General features: G+C 39.5%; 2 protein-coding genes across 2 annotated transcripts; one reads left to right on the forward strand and one right to left on the reverse strand.

Moving 5' to 3' along the window:
* Positions 1-2,417: 2,417 nt before the first annotated feature.
* emb (embigin) lies at positions 2,418-7,343 on the forward strand (the record flags this gene model as incomplete). Its single annotated transcript, XM_080499944.1, has 7 exons — positions 2,418-2,490; positions 4,011-4,194; positions 4,267-4,349; positions 4,736-4,872; positions 5,538-5,699; positions 6,909-7,026; positions 7,333-7,343. 7 exons carry the CDS (start codon positions 2,418-2,420, stop codon positions 7,341-7,343), a joined length of 768 nt encoding a protein of 255 aa, XP_080356070.1.
* Positions 7,344-9,808: 2,465 nt separating this feature from the next.
* Positions 9,809-13,754, reverse strand: mrps30 (mitochondrial ribosomal protein S30; the record flags this gene model as incomplete). The annotated part of the gene is made up of 5 exons (XM_080499135.1): positions 9,809-10,543; positions 10,667-10,843; positions 12,038-12,143; positions 12,598-12,743; positions 13,160-13,754. The coding sequence occupies 5 exons, from the start codon at positions 13,752-13,754 to the stop codon at positions 10,284-10,286; spliced, it is 1,284 nt and encodes a 427-aa protein (XP_080355261.1). The 3' UTR covers positions 9,809-10,283.
* Between the last annotated feature and the right edge of the window lie 64 nt (positions 13,755-13,818).

The raw sequence follows: 13,818 nt of genomic DNA on the forward strand, positions 1-13,818 counted from the left end.
GTCAGAGTCCTTCATTGGTGCCACAGTTGGGAAATTTACCTGACATTCTGCATACGATGCATGACTTGCACTATTGGCACTATTTTTTTCTCCAATGAGTGTTTACATGCATGTTCCAACTCAATTTTCTTTTTTTGGGACGTATTGGAAGGTAATGCTAGACCTTCTCAGGGGGATCTGTGTCATACTTTTTTTTGTCGATACCGACTATTTGTCCAGATTCATTCCACCTGCTGGACCTCATTTCCCCCCCACACATGCTTGGATGGCCAATGCATGGCAGGGAGGACAACAGAAGAATGAATACAATGTAAAAAATAAGAACATTCCTACCAAAAGAGAGGTAATAAAGTGAATCCAAAGACCAAAATAAATGTTTTAGCTTTTAATTTCATTGTAAAAGCTGTGGTGAGCACCCTCACCTCACTGCAGGAATGTCATGGGTTCAAATACTGGCCGGGCCTTTCTGTTTGCAGTTTGCATGGGCTCCTTATGCGTTTTGTAGACATTTATTTGAATATATAATAGTGCTTTTATTTCTGTCTGTGGTGTAAGTATTTTTCATGCACCCTGACCTGTCTTGTCCTCTGTCTTTGTCCATGTTCACCCATTTTTTGTCACTTCGGCATGGGAAAAGAAAGTCTTGATTGATCGCTTCTTTCACTGAGATACAATTTTGTAAAAAGTGAAGCTGAGGTGTTTTTAAAATTAAGACTAAAAACCCCTCTATAATGACTGACCAGCTCAAGTTACGCTCCACCTGCTTCTCCCTTGGTACAACAGAAGACTTCAGTGGTGTCTCCCTCCTCTACACTGAGCTGTGAAAGTTTTCGAAAGAGTTCAGCTTCGGTGACCTGACCACAGTGAGAACTCTGTTTTGATATCCTGAGGTTCAGAGCAGCACGTCAGGGTTCGAGTTATTAGTATTGGTAGATTAAATTCATGTGATGCCACTTTTGTTCACCAGTAAGCAGTAGTGAGCCAAGTCTACTTATTATGATGACTTTTTATTATGACTTTGGGATTGTTTTTCTGCTTAAGTCTGTTTAAAAGCAGACTAAATCTTTTCATGAATATAAAATTTATCAAAAAATATCTATGTATTTGCAATTGGTTAGAAACTGCTCTCTCCAAGGCTTTGGAGAACAACAGGAGCTTGGACATTTAAAAGAGGCTAAACCACAGCATGTTTAAAAGCATGTTTAAACAGGCAAGAATGCCGTCCACGGTGGAGTCTGTCGTACTGAGATGCTCGACAATGTCGGATAAGGTTGTGAATGTAATTAATCGGATTTAGTGGAGGGACAGAAGGGTCAGTGAGAAGTGCGGTAGGTGGAAAAGAGTTGAAACCTTGCCAATAAAAGAAATTCAGGAAGTTGATAAAAATATTATGGAAGATAAAGACACACTTATTTAATTTCTAAACACTGCGAGCTGCTGCCGGCCTCACTGACCTGTTGGCTTATATAACAGCCATTGTGTGGGAGAATTGGGTGATCTGATTTCATGCAGCTCCACCAGGACCTCCTCCTCATTCAGACCCATCGGTCTTTCCTCCAATGGATTCCTTTCACCCAGAAAAAAATGAAATGAGAAGAATCATGCTTACAAGAATGTCTGCGAGTTTGCATCCAACCAAAACACAGTATGATGCGCAAAACGTGCTTGAACACAAGTCAGTGGGATATCTGTGATTGTTTATTTGATAAAATATGGATTTACGCAGGTTCATTAAATTAATGATGTTTAGTTATAATAATAACAGTACCTGGAATCTTGAGGTCTAGTTTAAGTTTCATTTGCAGCTAGGAGTTGTGCATAGTACAGAGACAACTGAAAAACAAGTCACAATGGGGCCTTTTAAAGGAGTGAGTTCATATTTCAAGGATAATGCGAAGATGTTTTTTTTTAGGACAGCCTGATGCTAAAGGTTATGAAAGGTTGTATCTGTGGTCGAAGTTACAGTTTCAAGTCTGCAGTTCTCAGACAATAGTCAGTTTATTGTAGTCAGAGTCACGCACAAGAGAAAAACAGTTAGACACCATCATTTTCCATCCAATGTTTATTTATGTAGTATTTTCATTTTTACAACATGATCAAGTCCATTGACGTTCATTGACGTTTCTTTTATGGCCGTCGTGTCATTTAATTCCCTTCAAAGGCCAGTCAGTATGTTATGTCTGTGAACAGCCCTGCAGGATGGCACACGTTGCATGAAGGCATCAAAACATGAACCCAGTGTCGCTGAATAATGGATGATGGAGTCAGCCTCCCACAGGCTGCAGGCTGATATCATGGCTGCGTCACTCGTGCAGCTTCAGGGGGGGAGGGTGTGTGGTGCTGAGACGATGCAGCAGCAGGCAAGCAGAGATAGAGTGAGAAACCTGCTCACTGGGAGGACGGAGGGGAAAATAACCATGTCAGCCTCCTGGACACAGCTCTCTTTTCAGATCCTCCTGCTTCTCGTCTCCTGCAGACGCATCAATACAAGTAAATGACATTTTGGGTTTGGTATTACCTGCTATGCGGTTGTGTTTTAAGCTCTGATCTGGCTGGTCTTTTCTCCACTAAATGTGAGTGTAACCTTGTGGGGAGGGGAAGGCACAGGACAATGTCAGCAGATCTCAACACCTTTACATGATTTTGCTTAATGCTCTTAATAAGTAAAGCTTATTGTATTTTTCAGTGAGCCTATTTGGACAAAACTAAATAAATAAACGAATAAAAATAACACTTGACCTTGTGGATTGAGTTTAGGAAGGGAAAAGAGGATCTCAACAACATCACCTTGAGAAGTGTGCACAATATTGGGAGCAAGTTGGTTTAAATTCAAGAGCGGAACATGTGGCTGTGCTCAATTACATCAGTGAATCATGGATGTTGATTAAAAAAAGAGTGGGGATCTTATCTGTGCTGAGGCTTCCTGGTGGAAAAAGGGGTGGATAAGTGAGGACCAGGATTCCTTCACTGTGCAGTATGTTTGTGCTCTCGTCGTGCATGTTTGAGGCTTCTTGGTGGGAAAAGGGTGGATGAAGGGAATCCAACGAGAAACACCTCAAACGTGCATGAAGAGAGCACAGACATGCTGTGAGGAATTCAAAACAAAAGGGGGCTGCACACACGCATGGTGCGTGGGAAACACTACCACAAAACACATCAAATGAATGTCTTAAAATTTTCACTACAATTTCCTTTATTTTTTAAGTAAAAGATACTGTTGTAATTAGTTTATTCACACAGGAAAGTGCTTTTACTTCAAAAGTGAAATGCAATTCAGAGAGTGTATTTGAGATTTCATGGTAGTTAAGTAATCAACCATTTGTGCACCAAACTTTAATAAACGGTTGACCTGAGGTAGCCATGTTGTGAGCCTTTCCTTCTGTTTGTAGAGCTAAAGCAACTGCTCAGTGACTTCAGCACTGAATTTTAAGTACTTGCCTGTTTTCCTTACTGACACATATTAACTACTAGTTTAAAAAAATGTTAAAAATTTACTTTAAGTGGTTTTTTTCTCCCTTTTATACCAGAGACACCAGGTGTCATGCCAACACAAATGGTTCCCACGACTCCTTTGCCAACAGATGTGCGAAGTGTCATTCTTAAAGGTAACTGTAGTGACGTATGATTCCATCCAGGATTTTTTTTTTTTTTTGAGAGCTCTCTTTTTGGATCGGAGTGATGTTTTGTTTCCTTTTGTTTATTGTGGCGCATACAGATTTCGGCTATTGTATTTACCACACGTTTGTATTACTGAATGAGCTGGTGACAAATTACATTGATAAAATGTGCTTTATTGCACAACCAGTGGTGTAACAACATTTCTCAGTCTGTACATGAAAACCTGCAAGATTAGTAGAACACAAAGAATTCCATATTGTAATGCCTGTGAATCTCAACTGCTCTTGTGACGTGAAAAATGTGTTTCCACAAGATACTGTGTGCTGGAAATGAAAGACACATTCGACAGCCAATGCTTGTTTGATGAAGCTTCTCTTCTGTGCTTCAAACAGGTGAAAGTCACACTGAGAAAATTCAGCTTTTGAATCCTGTCATCCTGACACTGGAGTGTACCTGGACCGGTAATCAGAAGAAAGCACCAAATGTAACGGGCTACTGGATGAAAGATGGGGAGGAAATTCAGAACAGCCGTCTCACAGTGGAGTTAGAGAACGCGCAATATAATCTCAGACGAGTGTAAGCGCCTAATCTGAATTTGATCCAACTAGATTCATTGCAAAATCATCTTACCTTGTTTGTGCTCCACAGGTTCAGTATTGTCAATGGAGAAAGCCTTGGAAATTACTCATGTGTGTTTGGAAATGAAGCTAAAATTGACTTTATCTTGGCAGGTAGGGATCACGTCCTGTCAAATGAATTATTCTTATAACAACCAGTTCTGTGTGAGTTACTGTAACCTCGTACTTGATTACTGTTACTAGTTTATTATCTATAATTTACTGGAGTTACTTCAAAAGTTACTGAAAAAGCAATAGTTTTGTCTCTAAAATAGGTTTGAGATACTACAGAAGTATTTGGTAACAGCGTCAATAATGTCAATCTGTTACTACTGCATTATTGCTAAAAGTGCTGCTAGAGTGTAGCAGTATTTCAACATGATCAAAACTGCTATCTATCTGACTGATATTTGACATAAGTCTTATCTGCTCATTAATAAAAAATGATCACTGGTGCAGGATACCACTTTTCTCAATTTAATCTCACTGTTTCCCTGCAGTCCCAAAGATTGGTGAAGTGAGAGACAAGCCCATAGTGAGCTACACAGGTGACACAACAGTGATCACCTGTAAAATGGAAGAAACCAAACCAAAGCCCAACACCTGGAACTGGTACAAGGACAATGGGACAGATAAGGTGAGAGAACTACCCACAAATATTTATTTATTTTTGCTGGTAGCTACCTTTTTAGCAATATTTTCTTCGTTTACAGTCGGGGGAGTTATTATAGTAGGCTGAGTCAATCAATGGAAAAAACAAGTCTACACAGTTTCAATGAAAATACACATGTGGCATGATCACATTTCTCATTGGTTGACTTCTTTTCTAATTAAATACATTTAGGAATAACTTGAAAATTGTAGGGACAACACTGAATTATCTAGACTTCTGCATTACAACATAGAACGTGATCTCTGTGGCAGGTTTGATATTTACTTTAATGCCTTGATTAAAGCACAATATCAAAGCCAGGAAACTGAATTTTCAACTATATCAGTGTATCGTAGCTGCTGAGGACGTTACCTAAATCACATTTACAGATATTAAATGATTTTCATTTATAAATGTAACTCGGGAATGTAAAATGTAATGTGAGACAAATCTTCAGTAATGTGTTAATTGTTCATATTTAAACTGAGGTAACATGACAATGTCACTCAAGAAAGTCTTTATTCAATGCTGATACAGGTGATCATGTGAATGTGCTTTCAGTCAGGTAAACTGAAGACCGCAGTGTGGTAACTGCGTTTCGAAAGTGTAAACATGTCTACTCACTGGACGCTGCTGCTGTGGGCCCACAGGAGCAGATCTTCCCTGCTGCAGATCCTCTTCAGTATGAAATCAAAGTGAATGAGTGGAAGACCCAGCTGACGGTGCACAACCTCTCCAAGGATGACTCTGGCTTGTATTACTGTGGTGCGGTGTACGCTCTCAGCACCACGATGAGCCACGTGGAGCTAAAGGTCAGCTATAGATGGGGATATTTAACCTTCTGCCCTTATAGATCAATTTGACTCAATCGCTTTTAGCTGCTGAAAAAGCACAACATAATATAATCACCAATTCTTTGAAATTTCTGCTTTTCATTGAACTTGTTTCGAACATATTATCATTTACTTCAGTATTTTTTGTAATCTAAGTCATAATACACATAATTTAAATGAAATCAAATCAAAAGATATAATTTTGATCTATTTCACTGTGGTTATGATCAAAGGCCTACCAGTTGGTGGACTATCACATTTGGAAAATGTCAGATTTTATTCAGGATACCGAGTTGAAAGTAATTTAATCCAAGACGCAATAACTAAAACACAGATGATTCACCAAGTGTCGTCTTAATTAATTTCACAGGTATTACTTAATTCATGTCATTATTAGATTATTACAGGGGAAGAAAGGTATGAAATAAGTTAGAACTTTTGAAACCAGGTAAAAGTGACCTGGAGATAACAGGAAGGGGTTTTCAAAGTATTCAAGCCTTCATAGAGATTAAACAATGATATTGAGATCTGTTACACTAAACTTTATTTTATTTTCTATTTGGAACCCCATTACCTCTTAACTGAAAAACTACATTATAACAAGATAATTTATAATTTTATCCAACAATCATTTCTTTCTATCATTTATCCTCAAAAATCAAAAGGAAGTAGAAATCCAAAGATTTGTCCTGCCGACGTACTCCATGAAATGTCACCACTGGTGGCCTGCCCCTCACTTTGAGAACTATTATATTAATGTGTGACAGAGTAAAACTCCAAATCAAGACTTTCTTTACATCATTTACAACAAAGCTACGTCCTCATTTACCCTCAATAATCCTGAACTGACTCACTCCACCTGACATTGTCATCTGTACCTGAGATGCATCAAGAAAGATTTAGCTTCCATTTGTAAGCCCCATATAGGTAGAGTAGAGAGACATGCACTTTCACAGGAACTTGTGTGGTTAGTGTCGCAAAGCACAAGAACAAAGTAGCACACAGACATACTTTACAAGAGCCACAACATTAACTACGCCAGGTCTACAATAATACAACTGTGTGCACTTTATAGACATATCTAACTGAGGGAGTCCATGAAAGTAAAGCAACGTCTACTTTTTGTCATTAACAAGCTATAACACCGATTGTGGCAAATGTCATTACTTGGTTCTGTCTGTGCTGAAGGTCATCACAATCTTGGAGCCCCTGAAGCCCTTCATCGCCATCCTGGTAGAAGTTGTTGTCCTGGTTGCTGGTATTCTGCTCTATGAAAAGAGCCAGTCCAAGAAAAACCTTACAACAGGTAATCAGAAAACGTAACTCTACGATTTGTCTGGATGTACTGTATGTAGTGTGTACTACAGCAGTATGAAGTTTTCCGTTAATGCCTTCATGAGTTATAACTGGCCGTATTCATTCTAATGGAGACAGCTGACACCGATGTCTCTGTGACTTAACTTTAAATCATGTTTTAATTCTAGAAAATGAGCCGAGTGCTGAGCAAAACGACACTGCGTGAGTATCCCAGGCGGCACTCTGGAGATCTTTCATCAGTATGAATTCGTTGCAGTTTCTTCTGATGAAAATATAATTTTTTGTGTCTCCACAGGCCACAAGTAGAAGACAACGGACCAGAGGCAAGCGGCTCAATTCGACAGCGCAAATGAATTTATCTGACAGTCAAGCGCAATTTAAATTATTCTATTGATCTTTGAAGGATTGTACGTTAAAGCAATATGCAGTTCTTTCTCTGCTGTAACCCACCACTTTGCACCAAACAAAGGTTCAATAACCAGCGCTCAGTAAGCATTTCCATGATTGTGAAGGTGTGCTTGAGGACAAGATTTGACTTTGTATCAGACAAGGACTTAAAGCTAAAAGAGTAAAGCATTTTACAGTTGAAGGGTCACATCCTGTGTCACCGCTCAGATCATGTGGTTGACTTCACCCGTCACTCTGACCGTATACAGATGTGAGTTTCCTCCTTTCCGGCTGCTACTTAAACCTCATGTCGTCTGTTCTGCTGTGGTTCGTGCATCACGGTATGTGAGCAGTGCCTTACACTCTCAAAAAGCAATGAACTAACCACACACTAAGCTTGCGATAACTGTACGTCACTTTCTCGGGGTTCCCCCTGCTATGTTTTGTCCTACACAGTGAAAACTAATAGCTTCTAAATCAAAATATATTCTCATACATGTAGAGGTCTGTGTATTATTTTTGTGTTGAAAACCAGAGGATCAGATTTTCTGTTAAATGTGACCTCTTTGACCTGCACTGTGTATGATTAAAATTACACTAAACATTACTGCCTTTGCCTCCATGCCTACTTTTGTTGTCAGCTTCAAAAGTTAAACTCAACTTACTGCTTTGTGGTTCAAGGTATTGGCCAGGTAGCAAAGCAAGCAGGTGAGTAAAACACAATAGTTTAATTAAAACCCCTGTAGAACTACTAAATCTCACTTTGATTTCTACTGTGAATGAGTTAGTGAAATGTTATTTTATATTCATGCACAGAAAAGAATGCATGCCAAAAGCATGAAGCTGAATACTTCCAGACATTAAAATATATACAGTATATTATAAAGCCCGAAAACATACCAGATGTCAGCTAAAAGCACTATCACACACAGTGAATTCAACTTTTCTGCATTTTTTAAAGCTAAATCTAAATCACACATCACTTTTCAAGGCTGTCAGATTCAGGCATTGTTATCTCAGTACATATGGATTTTATTGTAGATTATGGAAGTCTCCTTTGTTTGTGGGAAAAAAACAAGTTTTAAGTATACATTTTATTTTTGAATTAAATCATATGCCAACATCTGGTTCGTGGTTACAATAGGTACACTGTCTTACATTTTATAACCAAGCTTAAATGCTCTTAACTGTCACTGTGTTCTGTTTCTTCATCTTTCCTATGTATCCACCATTTATATAGCAGTTCAGGGTATTCTTTCTTCAAATCTCTTGCCCGAGATTGTTAAGGAATTCTCAGGCGGTTATTCACAGCTTACTGATGATTTAACTGTAAAACGTTTCCAGAGAGTTTATGCAATGCAATGTCCCGTCAGACCGGGAACAACTGCAAAAGCAACAACATTTTGTCTGTTTCAAATTTTTTTAATATTATTTAGAAGAGACATTTGTTTGCAAATCTTTTGTTGTATTTCAGTATTTTTTTTTAATCATGTTTCACCTTCGTTTTCTATAAATGACAGTATTATCAGCTTCGCTAATTACTGAAGGTTTTTGAACCACTGTCATTCTTAGCAAGGACTTTTAGAAAAGATATGTTTACTCTCATTGTAGTTTCTCTGGTTACATCCTCCAGTCTGAAATAAGAAAACTATAGCCATAGTCTCTGAATAAATCTTATTTTTGCTGAGTACATTCACAAGTTCTTCAGTGCCCTCCAGTGACGGGCTGCCCTTCCTTTAGTGTGAGTCCACAGAGGAGGAAATTATGAAATTATTATAATTACCGAGCACTTCCATCACAAGGACACTTTAGAATTATGGCTACTACCATTATAAATTAATGAAATTTGGATCGTTTAACTTAATGTAAAGATATTTCTAATTAAAATGAGGTTTGACTACAGTTAAAATACCTGTACTTTTTCTGTGTACTGCATGATAGGGGGATGTGGTTATCGATGTGTGCTTCAGATTAGAATATTGGTACAAACATCTCACAAACTTGGAAAAATTGTTCTCCAGTAAACTTTTATGGAAAGGCTCAAACACCAATACTGAATATAATTAATGGGAATTAGTTTAAACTTGCCTGACTTATGAGAAAAAACTGAACAATTTACAATAAATTTATATCAAATCACAATTATCTTCAAAAGTAAAACTCTGATTGGTTTATCTAAATCTACCATGGTCAAATAAAGACTTTTTGACATCTTATATTGCAAGTAATGAGATTACTCTGAAGTTACTAAAACTAGTCAGCACATTTTGTGAATATTTTTATGACTTCATGACTTCCAACAATGTTCCAGTAACGCAGTGCTAAAAAGTCAGATAAATCCAACATGTTAAAAAATTATGCAGGCAAGAATATACAACTGTGGGTTGAAATGAGAGATTTTAATTTTCTTAAATACATCCTGCATAATGGCTTGCATGAAAGACATCAAGGTCACATTTACATCAGTGTTCAGCATTTTTGTCCACCAAAAAGACCTCAAGCGTAACTTCAATGCTGAATCAATGAAGCATGTCACTACTGGTCGCAGCAGCTGCAGCCTTGGTTTTGCTTTTCAGGCACAAACATCAGTTGTTGTGAGCAAAAAGAGGGACTGCATCTGGCTGCATCTGTGGGTGGGAGAATGATCCTTCACAATGAATAATAAGCATTAAATATGCATGTGAAAAGTCACACACTGTTTCCTGTGATCTTTCAGAGCTCTGCACCGTATACAAATATGTATACAGTGTTCTTTTACTCCCGTTTAAAATCTGATTTTCCTGCTTCATCACATCCTCGTGTCCTTTACTGGTTTGTCACCTCCCAATAGAATATTTACTTTGACCACGCTGATCGCCTCTACGGCCGGTTCATGAGGAATTGAACCAGCAGTGCGAGGACGTCATCGTTCAGGCCCACCACTTCCCCGTCCTCCACCCGATCGTACAGTCGCAGGGACTCGGACCCCCACAGGAGGTTCTTCCTGGGGTTGTTGGCGTCAGTCTCCACGGAGAGCGCCACGGTGTTGAGTTGGTAGCAGAAGAAGGAGAAGAAGTGGCCGTCTGTGATCACTGCCTGGGATACGAAAGGCCGGGTCACATCCTCGTGGTTCCAGAAACCTGGAGAGGAGGGAGGGGGGACGTGACCACCAGAGGCTATTTCTGTCTGCTTCAAAGACTTTCACATCGGGATGTTGATCAATTCAACTTTTGAAAGGACACACTTTTAAACTCAGGACTCACCCTGGTACATGGCCTGAGCTCCTGTCCAGGCGAAGAGGCTGGCGAGGCCGTTGGCTCGCAGGAAAACCTCCACCTGATCAGACTGCTTCTTCCGAGCCATCCGGTCTCTGTGGAATTTGTCGGGTACCAGGTGGAACTGAGTGTGGCCGTAGCACGCCGGGTCTGGCAGCTTCGCACCTGGAAATCACACTTTTTCAACCAACTGATGCTATGCCTTTACTGTTATGCCATAAAGGAGCAAATATGCATACCTATAAAAGAATTTTTGCATGAAATTGAGAAAAAAAAAAAAAAGGAATTATCAAATGTTTTGAAGGACATATAATTTAGGAAAACTAAAAAAAAAATCTGACAAGTCATGTGTAAAATTTGTACCTGCTTCCTGTAGTTATAGAAACCATAAGTACAATTTAACTACTTTCAAACAGAGTTCCAGCACTTTGTTATGAGTTCTTTGCTCCTATTGGTGTCACAATCGGTGGCTTTGATTTTTTCTGATCTTCGACTGAACTCAGGAACTGTAATAATGTGACCCATTGCACCATCTGCTGGAACAAAATGGTATGGCAAGATTTCTTCAAAGAGCCTTGTATATTAACTTGAGTAGTTTAAAGCAACATTTTGATAATTATTTTGACATTTGATTGAAAAATATTGACTACATTTTGAGAATCTGATTTGATTTTTATTTGAAATGAAGCTTAAAGTGTTTAAAGGGCTATTATGTGTTAAAAGGTGCATTACATTATATATTTTGTGGTTTTCTAACAGAATATACGTTATCACAAAAGAAAATAATTGATGTTTGTTAACATAAAATAACCTGTGGAAGTTCAATAGCATTCAATTATGAATCTATCTTATAATTAACAATGAAATTCAATTAAATAAAAATAATAACAGCAATAGTGTTTGTCACAAATGGTTAGGGCTGCAAACAATCTATTGATAATTCCCTTTGTTAACATTCTATTGCGAGTTGATTTCTTTTCAAAATGCAAAGCCTTGGTCATCAATGTGCTCATATTTCCTGACCAATAGCCCTTAACAGCAGAATTCAATTCCCTGTCTTGGAGGAGTGTGGCAACATGAAAGATTCACTTTTCAGAAGCTGATGTTGAGCCACTACAGTAAAACTAATGAAAAAGATCTGTTACCAAAAAGTAATAATTCTGTCAGCCAACTAAATGTTATTGACTTCAAATAACAAACTATTTCATGAAGGAAATTACATGCAAGTTGTTTCTACAGCATGATCATTGGAGCGGTGACATACATAAGATACCAAACATGCAGATTATTAAGGCTATATGACTGATCTGGACGACACGGTCCAGAAGTGAGACGACAGGTGTCTTGTTGTTGTGTTACCTGTGAATATGTGGTTGTCGTACTGTCGTCTGAACAAGGGCATCAGGTTGGGAGCTAACTTGATCTCGGGTACCTCGGCTTCATACGAAGACTCCAGTGGAGCAAACTGAGAAAAGTTAAGGTGCAATGGTTTCAAATTTCAACACGAACATGAAAATGACTAAACAGAACATAATAAACCAACACCTCAGAGGGACAGCTGAAAGTATCATTATGCTTTCTGATTCAGTCATTACATGTTTGCCGACTGGCTTCACTTCTCTGAAAGACATTGGTGTGGATTGATTTCAAAACTGCCATCTTATGGCCCACATAGTGAGCACTATAAATTCGGCCCCCAAAACGTTTTTGAAGATACACAAAGACAATAAATATGTTTACGTTCTTATTTTTTGTCTCTTCTTAGATGAGATAATAAGCCACAATATGTCTCCTTTCCTCAAAATAGGGTCATACATTGGCATTCTCTACGATAATCTACAGATTATTTCCAGTGCACGACCTTACATGACAACATTACGTCCATCTATTGTTAGGTTTGGCCGATGAGAGATTTCTACCTGAGGTAGCTGCTCAGGTATCCTGATCTGGCAGAGCGGTCGGTCGTCAATCTGGAACCTGGTCGGCTCGAGGTGGCCTTTCCGGTGACCCTTTGGGATGACTCTCCGACCTCTCCTCCAATAGAAGTTCACTGCAGGACTGAAATCTAACAGAGGAACAAAAACATTAATAAATCTAAAGAATAGCCCCTGTGAGGGATTTCATCTTGTGTATCATCGTCATATTACATTGACACATACATAGTTATTAGAATAATGCCATATCAATATCCAAAGCAGTAGGTCAAAGTAGTTGCTCAAAGAAAATTGTACATAAATTTGTAAGTATTTCTGATAATTTGGACCTCAAAAAAACAAAAACAAACAAACAAAAAAACAGCAACAGAAAAGTACTTGATTGCTCTAAAACTCTGCTGTATAAAAAATGTTTAAGACCGGCACATCCTATAACAGATGAAGCATTCCTCTGATTAACACATTGACAATATTACTCTGCATCACTATGATGCATCTTATAATCATCAACCAAAAAGCATCTTGCTGGAAAGTGGGATCGTCGTACCCAGACTGGAGTGCAGCAGCAGCGGGTTGTGCAGGCCCACACGCAGGGTGAGTTCATTCACCAGGTTTCTGAGAAAAGGTCCGAAAGTCTGCTCCTGGTGTCTGTACAGGAAAGGTTCGCGTCTCTGTATGTGCCAGTGCTCCTGCAGGATCACACGCTGCACCAACGACCGGATGTCCATGAACGCCTCATCGTCGATGCCCGGCACTGAGACTCGAGTCCCGGCTGGAGCCTCCCCGACCTGCCCCGCCCCCGCGGTGAACTTCTCGGGCAGTCCCGGGATGTACGCGGTCTTAGTGAAGTGCTGGTACCATCTGTCCCCGTTCCGGGAAAAGGTTTGGGGGTACACTACGAACTTGAGTCGCTGGATGCGAGTGATGAGGGAGAGTTTCTCCTCCACCGAAGAGGCGCAGATCTTCTTTACGTGCTCGTCGATCTGCCGCAGCCGGGCCGATTTGCTTTTAGCCGTGAGGGAGGCGACTATGGGCGGATACGCGGGCTCCTTGGCCACGGTTTCGGTGTGAACACGCTGTTGGTTTTTCAGTAGAGACAGGTTTTTGGGGACCAACAAGGGCAGCCGTGTGCGGGCCGCCATGTTTCTCCGACGACCTTCCACTTGTGCTTCCGTTTCAATGGACTGCAATCTCCCCCAACAGCGC

Source organism: Blennius ocellaris (assembly GCF_963422515.1).
Source record: "Blennius ocellaris genome assembly, chromosome: 7".
NCBI classification, from domain to species: Eukaryota; Metazoa; Chordata; class Actinopteri; order Blenniiformes; family Blenniidae; genus Blennius; species Blennius ocellaris.